The sequence below is a fragment of the Pelecanus crispus genome, chromosome 2, assembly GCF_030463565.1.
Source record: "Pelecanus crispus isolate bPelCri1 chromosome 2, bPelCri1.pri, whole genome shotgun sequence".
Taxonomy (NCBI): Eukaryota; Metazoa; Chordata; class Aves; order Pelecaniformes; family Pelecanidae; genus Pelecanus; species Pelecanus crispus.
The window spans coordinates 126530658-126543117 of NC_134644.1; the positions used below are offsets into that span (position 1 = coordinate 126530658).

Genomic DNA, 12460 nt, shown 5'->3' on the forward strand with positions numbered 1-12460 from the left:
CCGCGTTGCCATGGCCGAGGGAGCCGCCGCCGCCGCGGCGGCAGCAGCAGCAGCGTGCTTCAGCGAGGATGATTTTTACTGTCCCGTCTGCCAGGAGGTGTTCAAAACGCCGGTGAGGACCGCGAACTGCCAGCACGTGTGGGTATTCCCCCCCTCCCGCCCCTTCCTTCCCCAAACCTTTCCCTCGCCTCCTCCCCCTCTGTGCCTTGTGCTTCTCTGCCCCCCACGCCCCAGCGCACGGACCCTCGGCCTGGAGCCCGCCGCGCCGCAGCCGGGACGCGCCGCGGGACCCGCGGAGCTCGCTGCCGCCAGCCCGCCCCGGCCACGGAGCCGCGGCCGCCGCCGGGAGCTGGCTTTAAGGCTGGCATGCCGAGTGCCGCCCCGGCCTTCCCTCGCCTCTTTCCTTTGTAGCGAATGAGGAGCGGGCAGTCAGGAAAGCCAGCTCTTGAAGCAAGCCCCCGGTTGTCTGATCGGCGGTGGCCGAGTTTCGCGGCCGAGGAGAGCATGTTGCGCATCTAACCTAACTCGCGGTTTTGACTTCGTAGTGTCCCGTTCGTTTTCAAACGAGGACCGTAGCGTAGCTGTTCTCTCCTTTCAGTTCATCTATTCATAGTGGGGAAGTATGCGTTTTTCACAGGAACGTTGAATTACAAAGTACCACTTTGTAGAAAAGCAAAATAGCTTTGGCAGTTGATGCACGAAGAAAAGAAAGTGAGAGGAGAACTGCAAAAGCTGATGGACCGAAATCTTTGGAAATGCATGCTAAATGAAGCTTTGCAGTATTTTTGGCTCCGCTTAAGGCCAATAAACAGGAGTTACTCTGATAAGATTTTCCAATGTCACGTGCCTGCTGCACCATTTAATATCTCATTAATGATCAATCCAGTGTACAGCTAGGGAATATTAGTCAGTAAACAGTAAGATCTTTACCTAAAGTACATTGCCAAGTTCCCCTAATTTCCGTATTCGTCTTTGTAAGCACCATTATGTCATTTTGCTTATATTTATAAAGATCTGTATTCAGTAGGCTGTTACTCTGATATGTATCTTTTTTTTTCCTAATAATCACCCAGCTCTCTTCAAGGACAAAGTATCTAACTCTCTTCGCTTTGCTAACCTGTGTTTGTGGTAACTTTTTAATTTAGGTTTTGCAGGAAGTGCTTCTTGACAGCTATCAGAGAAAGTGGAACACATTGTCCTCTCTGCCGGGGGAGCGTGACTAAAAAAGAAAGAACATATCCCAAAAGGGCTCTAGATGTTGAAAACAGTATGAAGAAAGCTTCTGGGGGCTGTAGATGCTGTGAGAAGCAGGTAGAGTAAAACTTTACAAAAAGTTGGATAATTTTTTTCTTATTTTTGACCAGACACACTTTTGCTGTGTGTCGTTCTTGTCATGGAGCTGAAGAGCTTATAGCAGTTTGAACTTAGCTTTGTAAGGTTTGTGCATATACTAGGTATGCAGTACCTGCTAGGTATGCATAACAGGTGTAAACTGAAGGAGGATCTTGTATTGGCTATAAGGACTTTTTAAGTGGAGTGCCAGTTTTTCCCCAAAACAATGCGAAAACTGGATGTAGCTATAAAACTGGCAAAAGAAAAGTTAAGACAACTCAAAATGAAAGTTGCAGATATATGGAAAACGTCAGAAACTTTCACTATGGAAATGAAAGTGCTTAGAGCTACTGTGAAATTTAATTTAAACCACCAAATTATGGGTTGATTACTCTCAGTGTACATAAAGTCATGTAATTTCCCCCTGCCCTATCAGTCTGTTTACATTCCCTTCGTTCCCTTTGTAAAGGGGTCGTTATTTTCAGAACATTGGGTGAAGTCTTGACCCCCACTGAAATAGTGTAATCTCTCTTCTGATATGAATGGATGCAGGATTTCAGCCACACATTTTGTTTACATCAAGATTGCATCAAATCCAGGTAGTTGTCTTCATGTTTGTTTCGTTTCACTTGGGACTTAGTTCTGCCAGTGTGAAGATTAGCACTAGTGGAAATCTGAGCTGCTTGCTTTGTTCCACATGATTCATTAGGATGAAAAGCCAGGAGAAATAAACAATAACAAGTTGGTAAATTGGAAGGAAGAACCAAACAGATCCCCAGAAGAACTGTAATGGAATTTAGGCACAGACACATGAGTTGTGATCTTGTTCAGCCTCTAAAGCTGTATGCACTTTCTGACAATGCTGTTGGATCTGAAATTCTGATTTAGGGCATGTCCAGCATAGCTGTCTCCTGACAAATCAAAGCAACTTGTCTTACCATGCATTTAGGCTGGATAGGCAGCCTTAAGTTGGTGTTCATTCACCTTCCCACCCCCGCCGCCTCAAAGAGAAAAGTTATATATTCTCAGAACACTCCTAACACAAAAAGATTTTGCTCTGCACAAGGTTACAGAGGCCAGAGAAGACTGAAGGAGCAGTGATGCTTATCCCATCCTCATGGCCCATCTCTGTTGTAGCTCATCAGTCATTGATCCTGGATGTGGGAGGTGTAGTTCTTGTGACTTTGTTTCAGTTAAATGGAGTTTACTCACTGCTTTCACCCCTGAGAGAGCTCTCTCAGTTGCCTGGCTATGGGAGTTTGGGGAGTGGGAATGTTTTCCAGTCTCACAGAGTAACAGAGACTCTATGGAAAAAGGAATCGAAGATCTCCTGTCGGGGAAGAAAGTGTTCATGCTGAGAGGGGAGACACCAGTTCTGGTTTCTGCTGCATATGATGTCTATACAATTCCTGCATGCATTGCTTTCTGTTGGCAGAATTATCTCTTCCTTCTATCCCTGGATTGTTTAGTATAATTTCAATAATTTGGCATTTCATTTACAGGTTAGATTTTCGTGGATGAGACAGCATTATAAAACGTGTAAGAAGTATCAGGATGAATATGGTGTTTCTTCTATTATTCCAAACTTACAGATTTCCCAAGATTCAACAGGGAACAGGTAATCAGGGTGTTTTATGTATAACAATGCATCTTCTTTTTGGTGTCCTGCCCCACCCCCAAAGGAAAGTATTTTTTTCCAGGGCATGCCTTCTTTTTGCGATAATTACTGTCCTTATTTTTGTGCTTCAACAAAATGACAGTTTTTCCAGGTCTTTTTCTTTACTCTTAGCTTACAGAAGAAAACCTTTCTACATGATGGTTTGGAATGTCTTCTAGGGGCTCTCCTAAAAAGTGTATAGTATTTGTAGCTTGCTTTTCTTGCCTTGACAGTGTTTGAGCAGCTTACTTTGTAACAGATTTCAGAATATTTAGCCTCAGGGAAGTTTCCTTCTCTCTTTATTCCCCCTCCCCTTTCCTAAGTCTGTTTTAGTGGGTATCCTGTTTCAAAACATTACTGTGTAAGCTTCTGCTTTCCCATTGAATTTACTTTGAAGTGATCTCTTATGAAACGTATAAGGAACTCCAGTATATTACAGACCATAAAATACAAACGCCACTTACCATTTGTTTTCAGGCAGTAAAGCTAAAGAACTTTTCTTTTTCATACCTTCTGACTGGTTTGGTTTGGTTGGGGATTTTTGCTTATTTTTGAAGACCCTTTTTTACATATTAGTTTCACAGGGCTTTATTATATATAGCCTATCCTTTATTTACTTTGTTTTGACATCTATTTTCTATTTTTAGTGGTCTGAACTTCTCTGTGTTTTGTTTTCAACCCGTCAGCATATTGAAAGCGGAAGTTTAAGCTGTTACCAACACTAGTTGCAGCAACGTTTCACTGAAGTGTCTGGATATTGTTATATCATTACTTGTAGACTATGCCATAGCAGAATACCTGTGCTTATAATATCACAGAAGTAGAAAAAAATGTACTGTCACCAGATTTGTGACTGTAAATACTCTTAGGATAATCGGCATGTCTGAGCGGTTTCTTCTGGCTTAGCTAGAGGTGCATGTATGATCATTTTTACTTTCTAAAATGGTCCTGTTTGTCACTCTTACTTTAGGAAACAGTTGATTTTGTGCACAACATAAGGAAATTTGTCTTGCTGTAGTTAAAAGTTGTAAATTATTTGTGTAAACACATGGCAGTTAAATGCCTATTTATATAGTCCTAAATCAAAAAAACTTAGAAAGTACTATCTATCTTGTATTCACACAGTTCATAATGCCTTTTGAGCTACTTGGCTGTAATCTCCATTACTATTCTCGTTGACTAAATGTCTGTTGTATTATATACCGCTTTCCTATAAAGTTGTGTAGTATTCCACTAAGGGTCACCATGGTAAATAAATACTGAGACATACCTTGATCCATAGGAAAAGTTGTGAGAGTTTAAATATGTGCCATATGTTTTACCTTGAAATTCATGGGACTTAATGGATTCTCCTCCCCACCCCCATTACTATTAAACTCTTAAAACTGTTGATAGTGGAGTAAAATAATCTCAATTTTCTTTTTTTTTTTTTTTTTTTTTCATTTAAAGTAGCAGGAGTGATGCAATATCTGATAATGGCGAGATGGCTAATAATCAAATACTTCAAGGAGAAACAAGGTAGGCTGCTTATTTTTCTATAGTTATTATTAAAATAGATCCAGTCATAGTACAAGCTTCTACTAACTTAAAAAAAAAAAACAAAACACACAAACACCTACAACAACTTGTATTAAAAATCCCCCTGTACTTTCTTCTACATTTGCATCTGTATGTTAGAATTTGTTTTTTTCAGTACTTCCCTGAAGGATTTGCACTGAAAGATGTTACCAGTAAGTAAGAACAGGGTGCAGCTGCAATTGCAGCAAAAGAACTTTCTGAAGTCCAAGTCTCAGAAGAATGCATTTAGGCTTACAAATAATAAATGTGCTTTAAAATTGCAATTTGGAAGTAGCACTGGAAGTCCATTAGATCCGCTACTATGTCAGTGAGGGTGGGGTTTTTTTGTTGTTATCAAAATAAGAGAAAACAATGACAAGATAACAGATGAATTAAACTTTCTGTAACACTACTTCTAAAACTCTCTTTTCTGTTTAATACTGTGTATTTCTGTTTACAGTGGACACCCAACCTTCAAATGCCCCCTATGTCAGGAAGCCAATTTTACCAGACAACGCTTGCTGGATCACTGTAATAATAGACATCTTTATCAGATAGTTCCTGTAGTAAGTAGAGTTGCTTTTGTATGCTTCTTAAGCTATTTCCATTATAATTATGTGAACAATTTTAAATGTGTAGTAGCTATTCTATATCTGTAAAGGTCACTGTGGTCTGAGAAAGACAGTATACTTAATGCAGTGCATTTAATTTGAGGAGTGACTTTCTTTTGGAGATGTTTCTTGTCCAACTTCTTGTCAGTTCTAAGGCATTTCTGACTTAGCTGTCTCATTTATCTTGATGTGAAACAAACTCAGGTTTTGAGCCTGACACTCTTCTTCATTTAGTAATTCAGGTCTGTTTCTGTAGAATCCCATTTGTAATGTAACTATTGTTTCACGTGAAACCTACAGTTACTTGAAAAGTAATGTAAGGTAATCTAAGGGAGTGAAGGAGAAAAATCTGTTTGGTTTTCTGTTCTTTTCATCTGTATAGGGTGTGTTATTTTTTCTTTCAGCTTACTTGATCATCTCAATTGTATGGAAAGTCCTCCCAAGCAATAAGTAGGATGCAGTAATCACTTTCTTTTCTAAATTTTAAACAACAGATATTGACAAAAAGAGTGCCAGACAGATGTGATAATCCCCCACTCCTAAAAGAAACACTTAAGCAATTTGGCAAGTTGAAATGTAATTTCTGCATGTTACACAACTGAGGAAAAGAACACTTAGAACTATGATTTTATGTGAACATCTCTACTGTATTTTGGTACTGGATGAGTAATAGACTAGTTATTCCTGTAGAACATGTCTTTAATGCATTCTGTATTACCAATAACTTTTTTTTAATTCTCTCTCTTTCCCCTTCCCCTCCAAATTCAGATCTGTCCTATTTGTGTATCTCTTCCTTGGGCAGATACTAACCAGGTTACTAGAAATCTTGTTAGCCATCTAAATCTAAGACACCGGTTTGACTACGGAGAATTTGTGGTAAGCTTTTTCTTCTTTAATGTGTAGGGGAATAAATGGTAACCTTTTTCTATAAATAAAAATGCCAAATAAAAAATTTGTATCAAACTTGTTTGTGCTCTGGACATGCTATGTTCCTGCTCTGTACAGAACTCAGGAGTAGGCCCGTCTGTTCTTCAACTTTGTTATCAACATGAAGTGCTACCAGGAATAGGTGTTGTCAACAGTTAAGCTCGGCTCCAAACTGATGACTTAAGTCTTTAGCTTAGTGTTCTCAGTCTGAACTATGTGTTCCTCCAGAAGAGCTTATTACTGCTGCTTCTGGGGGAAATAAAGTAGATGCTGCTCTGTTTTATTGACGTTTTTGACCTTTTATGGCAGAAATGGCTAAATCGTAATTCTCAGGACTCAAAGTGCAGCTTGACTAGCTGGTATTGCTGCTCCAGCCTCTCTTCCAGTATGTTGCAAGGGAGGCTGCGGTGTGAAAAAGAGCTGTGTCATTAAATCATGGTTCTGGTTGCCTTCTTTCAGGCTCACTTTGAGTAAATGACCTTGGAGTAAATGCAGAGCTACACACACAGATGTAATCAGTGGGTGGATCGTAAGTCAAGCCAGCCAGCTGAGTTCTGCATGTGGGATCAGAGAGCTGGAGAGTGTGTTGTAGTTTTTACAGAGTTTGACAGGCTTTGGGGTACACTGCTTGAGCTTTGTGTGGGACGAGCATAGTATTTGAGGCATAGGCAGCCTCACTGCTTAAAGACGGCAAAGGTGATGCATATTGTTCTTTGTGTTGAGGGATCTGTGGCAAAGGCATGAAGAGCTAGAAGATTGATACAGGGGATTGGGCTCTTCAACATGAGTGCATCTTGCATGTTTGAGGATGTAAAACTGGTGATTGGGATTCTGATTTGGGGAAGCTGCCAGAATTGCACTAAAAAGGTGTATTACTCTGGCGTATTAACAACTTGGAAGATAGCTCTTCAAAAGTAGCAGGGTTAACAACCCATCTTTTGCGATACGTGTTTGCTTTTTCCTTTTAAGCAGTATATTCTCAACAATCTGTGATTACTGTTGTCTGGGGATCACATTTTGTTTTTATTAATGGAGGGTGTTATGGCTGGTTGGAAGCCCTGTTACAAGAATTGCGTGACACAGTCAGCTTTCCTGAGCTGGCTATTCTGTAATGTAATTGAGCCAGGGAGAGAAGATGGACCCTTCTGCTTAATGAGCCTTGTCCCACTCATCCGATTCTTCTCCTGTCTCATGTATCTCTTGGTATTTGGTTAAATAAAAGATACCATGCAACATAAACAATCGTCTAGTACACATAAAGATGGAGAGTCTTCATCTAGGTGCCAATTCCTATGTAAAAATGTGGAAAATGAATGATTAAACTAAGGACTATGGTACATCTTGAGTATTTGTCCATTTTGATGATGTTTTCATTTTGTTTAGAATCTTCAGCTTGATGAAGAAGCTCAATACCAAAATGCAGTTCAAGAATCCTGTCATGTGAACTTTTAAAGTATAGCCCCCCTTCATCTTACTGATTATCTGAGAGAAAAATTACATTAATTCTGTTGGTGATCTGAAGTGTATATTAATAAAAACGGTATTCAGTAACCACTTTTCAGGCTTAACTTTTCCACGCTCATAAGGATTTTTCGTAAATGATTGTGCTGAAACTCAAACTTGACATCTTTACTGAGATCTGTCCCTGTGGAATTAGGGACCTTTTTGGGACTTCTCACTGTTGTCTTGATTTTCTCTAATTTTTACTACTCTGTTAATTACACAGTTTCTTTTATTAATGTCAGATATTTTAATTCACCAAAACCAACTTAGAAAGTATCTTTAGAAAGACATGCAAAGATGTTCTGTTGCACTGTTGTGTTTCTTTAAGTTCAGCTGTCATTTGCTAAGATATCTGAGATGTTTTTTTTTTTCCCTCCTCCCCAAGGACAAAGTTTTATTTGATGTTGTGATTTGTTTTTTACTGTTACTATGTGAATGAAAATAACAACTACTTAAGAAATAAAAAAAATTGTTTTCTATAGATCAACAATGCAGAGCAGGTTTTCTCTCACCTTTCATTGAGAAAGAATGATGCCATTACCTAGGAATAATTACATCTATTTTTTCCCCTTTTGGAGGGGAACTGAAATAGGACGCTTGCTTACTGAAGTGGTGGGTGAGGAGTTTTCCCTGTACTCCCAACTACTAAGGAAGATGAGCAACTTTCTGAGCAATTCAAGATGACATGCAAAAGGTATACTTATTCAGTATATGACTGTGACCAGCTAGTCTTTCATTTTGGTGGAGCTTTTTAAGAACTTCTGTTGTTTCATTTGGAATTCAAGTTTTGGTCTGTTCTGTCTTTCATGGAAGGCTGTGTAACTAGAGAACTGATTGGCTTCAGACCTACCAACACTCAGAAATTAACTTGTTTATTTTGGTAAGACTGTTTAAAACTTGGACATCTCTTGCATCCAAAGGCTTTGAAAAAATAGTTGAGAAGAAAAACTTGCTTTAAAATAGTTACCAACGTATTTTAAGAGTTCCTATTCTAGGTTTCCACATTCCCAGAAAGACAGTCATTAAAATCGGAGAAGACAGAGCAATAATGCAATTTTTTAATTTAAATGGAAAATCCATTTGTAAAAGAACTTTAAGGTCTTTTATTTAATACTAATGGGGAGAAGGGGAAAGCAAACTGCACAGCTTATATTTTGTAGGTTTAAACAGAGACTGTTCTGAGTGTGTGTACCTTCTAGGACTGACTCTTCCTCCTGTGTTGCCATAGCCCATTGTCAAACTACTGTTCTTAATGGGTATTGTATATGTGGTGGAGAACATCCCCAGTAATTTTCCTAGTCTAGTTGGTGACTTATGTGTCATAGTATCAGTTGTGCAGCCAAAGTACAATCTACTACTTGTGCCCCGGTTCCCATTTGCTCTCCAAATAGAGGTTTCGATTATTCTTTAAATACTGGGATATTTCATATTCCAAAACTGGTAAGGTTGAAATGCCTCATTCTGCAATGTAATGGGTTTCAGAACTGAGTCTTTGTTCTAATATGTTGAGTATTGGAACTAAAACACTATACACTAACTTGACAGTTCTGTTTTCTGGTTTTTAAGTGTAAAACATTTCTGAAAAAGCCAACTTTCTCTGTATTTTAGCTGGCTATGCCTTCAGTAATGTCTAAAGGTTATATCCTTTTTATCACAACTTAACATCTTGCATTTTGTTACTGGCTTAATATGGTATTTTGGCAGCAGGCCGCACTTTGATCTTGTATTCCAACTTCCCTGTTTGCCCCCAATACTATTGTCTGCGTATTCTCACTCGTCTGTCAGCTCTAGTGCTTGTGTGACCACATACTGATTTGGGGATTTGGCTCACTGATCCAACTGAAAAGGTTGTATGGATTTTTTACTTTCTCTTTTCCTCTATAAAGCCGACTATGAAATAGTGCCCTTTGACAGAAAGGAATTTTAAGGTAGCCTGATGCTAAAGTTTTAGCTTTTTAAAATAAAAATGCATACTGTGGTGATTTTATTACTGCATACATTTCCTAAGGAATTTAATAGTTACATGTAATTTTAGATTCAATAAAATATTTATATGATCTGGCAATAAATGCCTACAGCCAATACAGATTCAGAATGCCTCATGGACACTGGAACTAGTTATTTCTATTACTTGAACATATCTTGAGAATTGCAAATGAAATTACATCTATTTTAAAACTCTGGGAAACAAATTTTTCTATAGCAATAATTAGTTGTCATTTGATGTGTAGTTGCTGAGCATTTTAGTCATGTTTAAATGTTGAGAGACTTGAATACCCATTTTAAAGCAACACGTGTATAAATGCAATGTAAAAAAACCTTGCAAAATGTTTATCCTCTTTATTTGCATATGTTAAAATCTGTATTGGCAGGCACTGCCTTGCTTAAGATTTCATACTTTATATGAAGAGATTGCATCCAATACATTCACTGGGTTAAGCGTTTAATGAAAGTGAAACAATCTATTTAAATATGCTGCTGCTGGTCATGATCTTTCTCACTGAAACCCAGACATACACAAAAAGCTGTGTATTTGTGATGGGTGATGCTTGTACTCGAAACATGCAATCTTTACTAGAAGATTGCTGTTTAACAATGTTTTCATGTTCACGTTGCCTTGTGTATGGTTTCAATATGGTATATTAAGTTTGAATTGTACCTTCTATTTTTTCTTATATTAAAGTATTTTATTTTCTGTTTGTCTCTGTTGCATAATAAAGATGATCAGTCCCCTTGATGCTACTTCTTCCTTTCCAGATGCTTTCTAAACTTAAGTACGTGGTCAGTTGTATTCACAAGTGTGTTCACACTTTAAATGATTAGAATGGCGTGTATGCTGCTGGAACTGATGCATTGTGGCTCATGATCCTCTCATGAGCTGACAAGTTACCTTATATCACATCTTAAGATCTTTCCATGAGCAGAAAAGATGATAGGTTGGACAAAACTCATTCATGCTTCTTTTCTGCCCCCCATGTTCATATGTTGCTGTCCCATGTGATTTTAATAGAGAAATAACCTCCTGAAAGGAGAGAGAAAGAGGTATGTAACATTTGGGGCCAATAGCAAAGCCTTGTTATTTAAAGGTAGATTTGCTAAGGAGAGGTAATGTTTTTCTGAGGAAAGAATTGTCAATAAGTTTGGGCTGGTTGCAGTATTAGACCAGCAAGGTGGCATCTAAATGATTTGTCTGTCTGCCCTGTATTTCTGAGCTGAAAAGCCCTTTGGTTATTTTTTGGGCTTTTGCATTCTAAGGACATACAGATGATAATATGGTTATGAAATTGAGTTCATGTCTTATTTTGAATGCTAGAAATATAGCAAAAATATGTAAATTTACTTTTTATTAGTTTACTGTTCTTTCCCCTTAGAATGTAGTTTTCTGACCTCTAAATGGATGATTGTATCTTGTGAATATGGTTATAAGCCCTTTGTTAGTGATTCCATTTAATTTTCTTTTGCTGGAGGAAAGCATATTTCATTATTTAGAGAGAATGCACTCAATGTGTTTAATTCTCATTGGCATTATGTTGGTTATAGGATATGTGAGCTCTGCACAGCTCCTCTTTGTCCTGCTCCAGTCCTAAGCCAGGGCTTCATTCCCAGGGAGAGAGAGGGAGTTTGTGCACCCAGGTCATCTTCTGACAGGTAGTCAGGGCTGGAAGGTTTTCTGTATTTGGGAAGCATTTCTGTGTCCCTCTTTTTAGATGGGGCTTTCGAGTCCGGTGAGATTTGAACACATGAGTGTCTGTGAGGGTTCTGCTGTAAAAAAAAGTACACCTAGTGTATTTTTTATATCTTTTGCTTTATGCTGAAACAGACACGCTAGTTCATGGATGCTCTTAAGAGATGTGCCCTTTGCTACGTCTTGTTAACACTGTGCTGTTTGTGAAATGACTGCAGAACCTGGCAGCCAAGGTTGTTTTATTGCAGGCAAGCAGAGCTACAAGAATACCTAACAAAAGCATCTTCAGAGTTCTTTTAGAATTGGAGAAACTAGCAATGAAAGGGCACAAACACTACATAGTCTGTTCTCACCACAGTGTGCATTTAAACTTGCTCTAGATACCAGGTTTCTCTTGTGTCCTGTTGCGGGTATGTTTGAAAACACGTAGGAGACAAAATTCAGGGCCTCGACTATGAGAAGGCTTTTCAATAATGTTAAAATCGCCACTTCGCAGTGAATTACCAGACTCTTACTAGGGGTTAAAGCGTGGACCTTTTTTTCCCCTCATGAGAAGAGTAGGTCTGTACTGTTTCTTACTCTTCTCAAACTGTAGGTCTGCTTTGGGAAGGGCCAGTTTTCACCTCTTCATTTTCCAGCCCCAACTAGCCTTACTCTGTCGGTAACATTTTCTCCCCCCTGCCCAGTCCTATATCTCTATTTTTGTGGACATGATCAGGAAAGAGCTAGGAAAGTCAATTTTATGTTTATTCCCCCACCACCCCCAAAGTGTTAGGAAATTGGAGGGGAAAAAAGAAAAAAAAAAAACGTAAGTCATCACTGCCAAATGCATTCTGTGGAAAGCATCTAATTCCATTTTAAATCTTTGCCTTAAAATCCTCTATATGCATTTAGGATGCATTCCTCAGCTCCATGAAGCTGCAGGTCATTTCCCAGAGCTTAGTGACAGAATACTGTTTTTATGAACTTGCTTAAGCTTATGAGGACTCTTAGTCACCAAGAAAAGTGTTCCTCTCTGTTACTTTATATTCTTTCTCTACTCTTGTGTTTCTGTCTCTCTTTTTTTCTCTGTATGTATTTCCTTACAGCAATTCTTATACGTTTACCCTGTCTCCTTCACCCCCCCTCCCCTTTCTGTCTTTTAAAGTAATCAGCAGTTAAATAGCTAAGATTATATTACTTAGCTAC

The 12460-nt window shown here is 38.7% G+C and overlaps 1 protein-coding gene across 1 annotated transcript; it reads left to right on the forward strand.

Moving 5' to 3' along the window:
• The first annotated feature begins 10 nt into the window (after positions 1-10).
• On the forward strand, positions 11-7536 carry RNF138 (ring finger protein 138). Its single transcript, XM_075705955.1, has 7 exons — positions 11-138; positions 1146-1311; positions 2835-2950; positions 4439-4507; positions 5007-5112; positions 5926-6033; positions 7468-7536. The coding sequence occupies exons 1-7, from the start codon at positions 11-13 to the stop codon at positions 7534-7536; spliced, it is 762 nt and encodes a 253-aa protein (XP_075562070.1).
• Positions 7537-12460: the final 4924 nt, after the last annotated feature.

Coding starts and splice junctions, on each gene's coding strand:
- RNF138 (XM_075705955.1), top strand. CDS start 11: ATGGCCGAGGGAGCCGCCGCCGCCGCGGCGGCAGCAGCAGCAGCGTGC. Junction 139..1,145: donor ACCGCGAACTGCCAGCACGT/GTGGGTATTCCC, acceptor TTTTTAATTTAG/GTTTTGCAGGAAGTGCTTCT. Junction 6,034..7,467: donor TTGACTACGGAGAATTTGTG/GTAAGCTTTTTC, acceptor CATTTTGTTTAG/AATCTTCAGCTTGATGAAGA.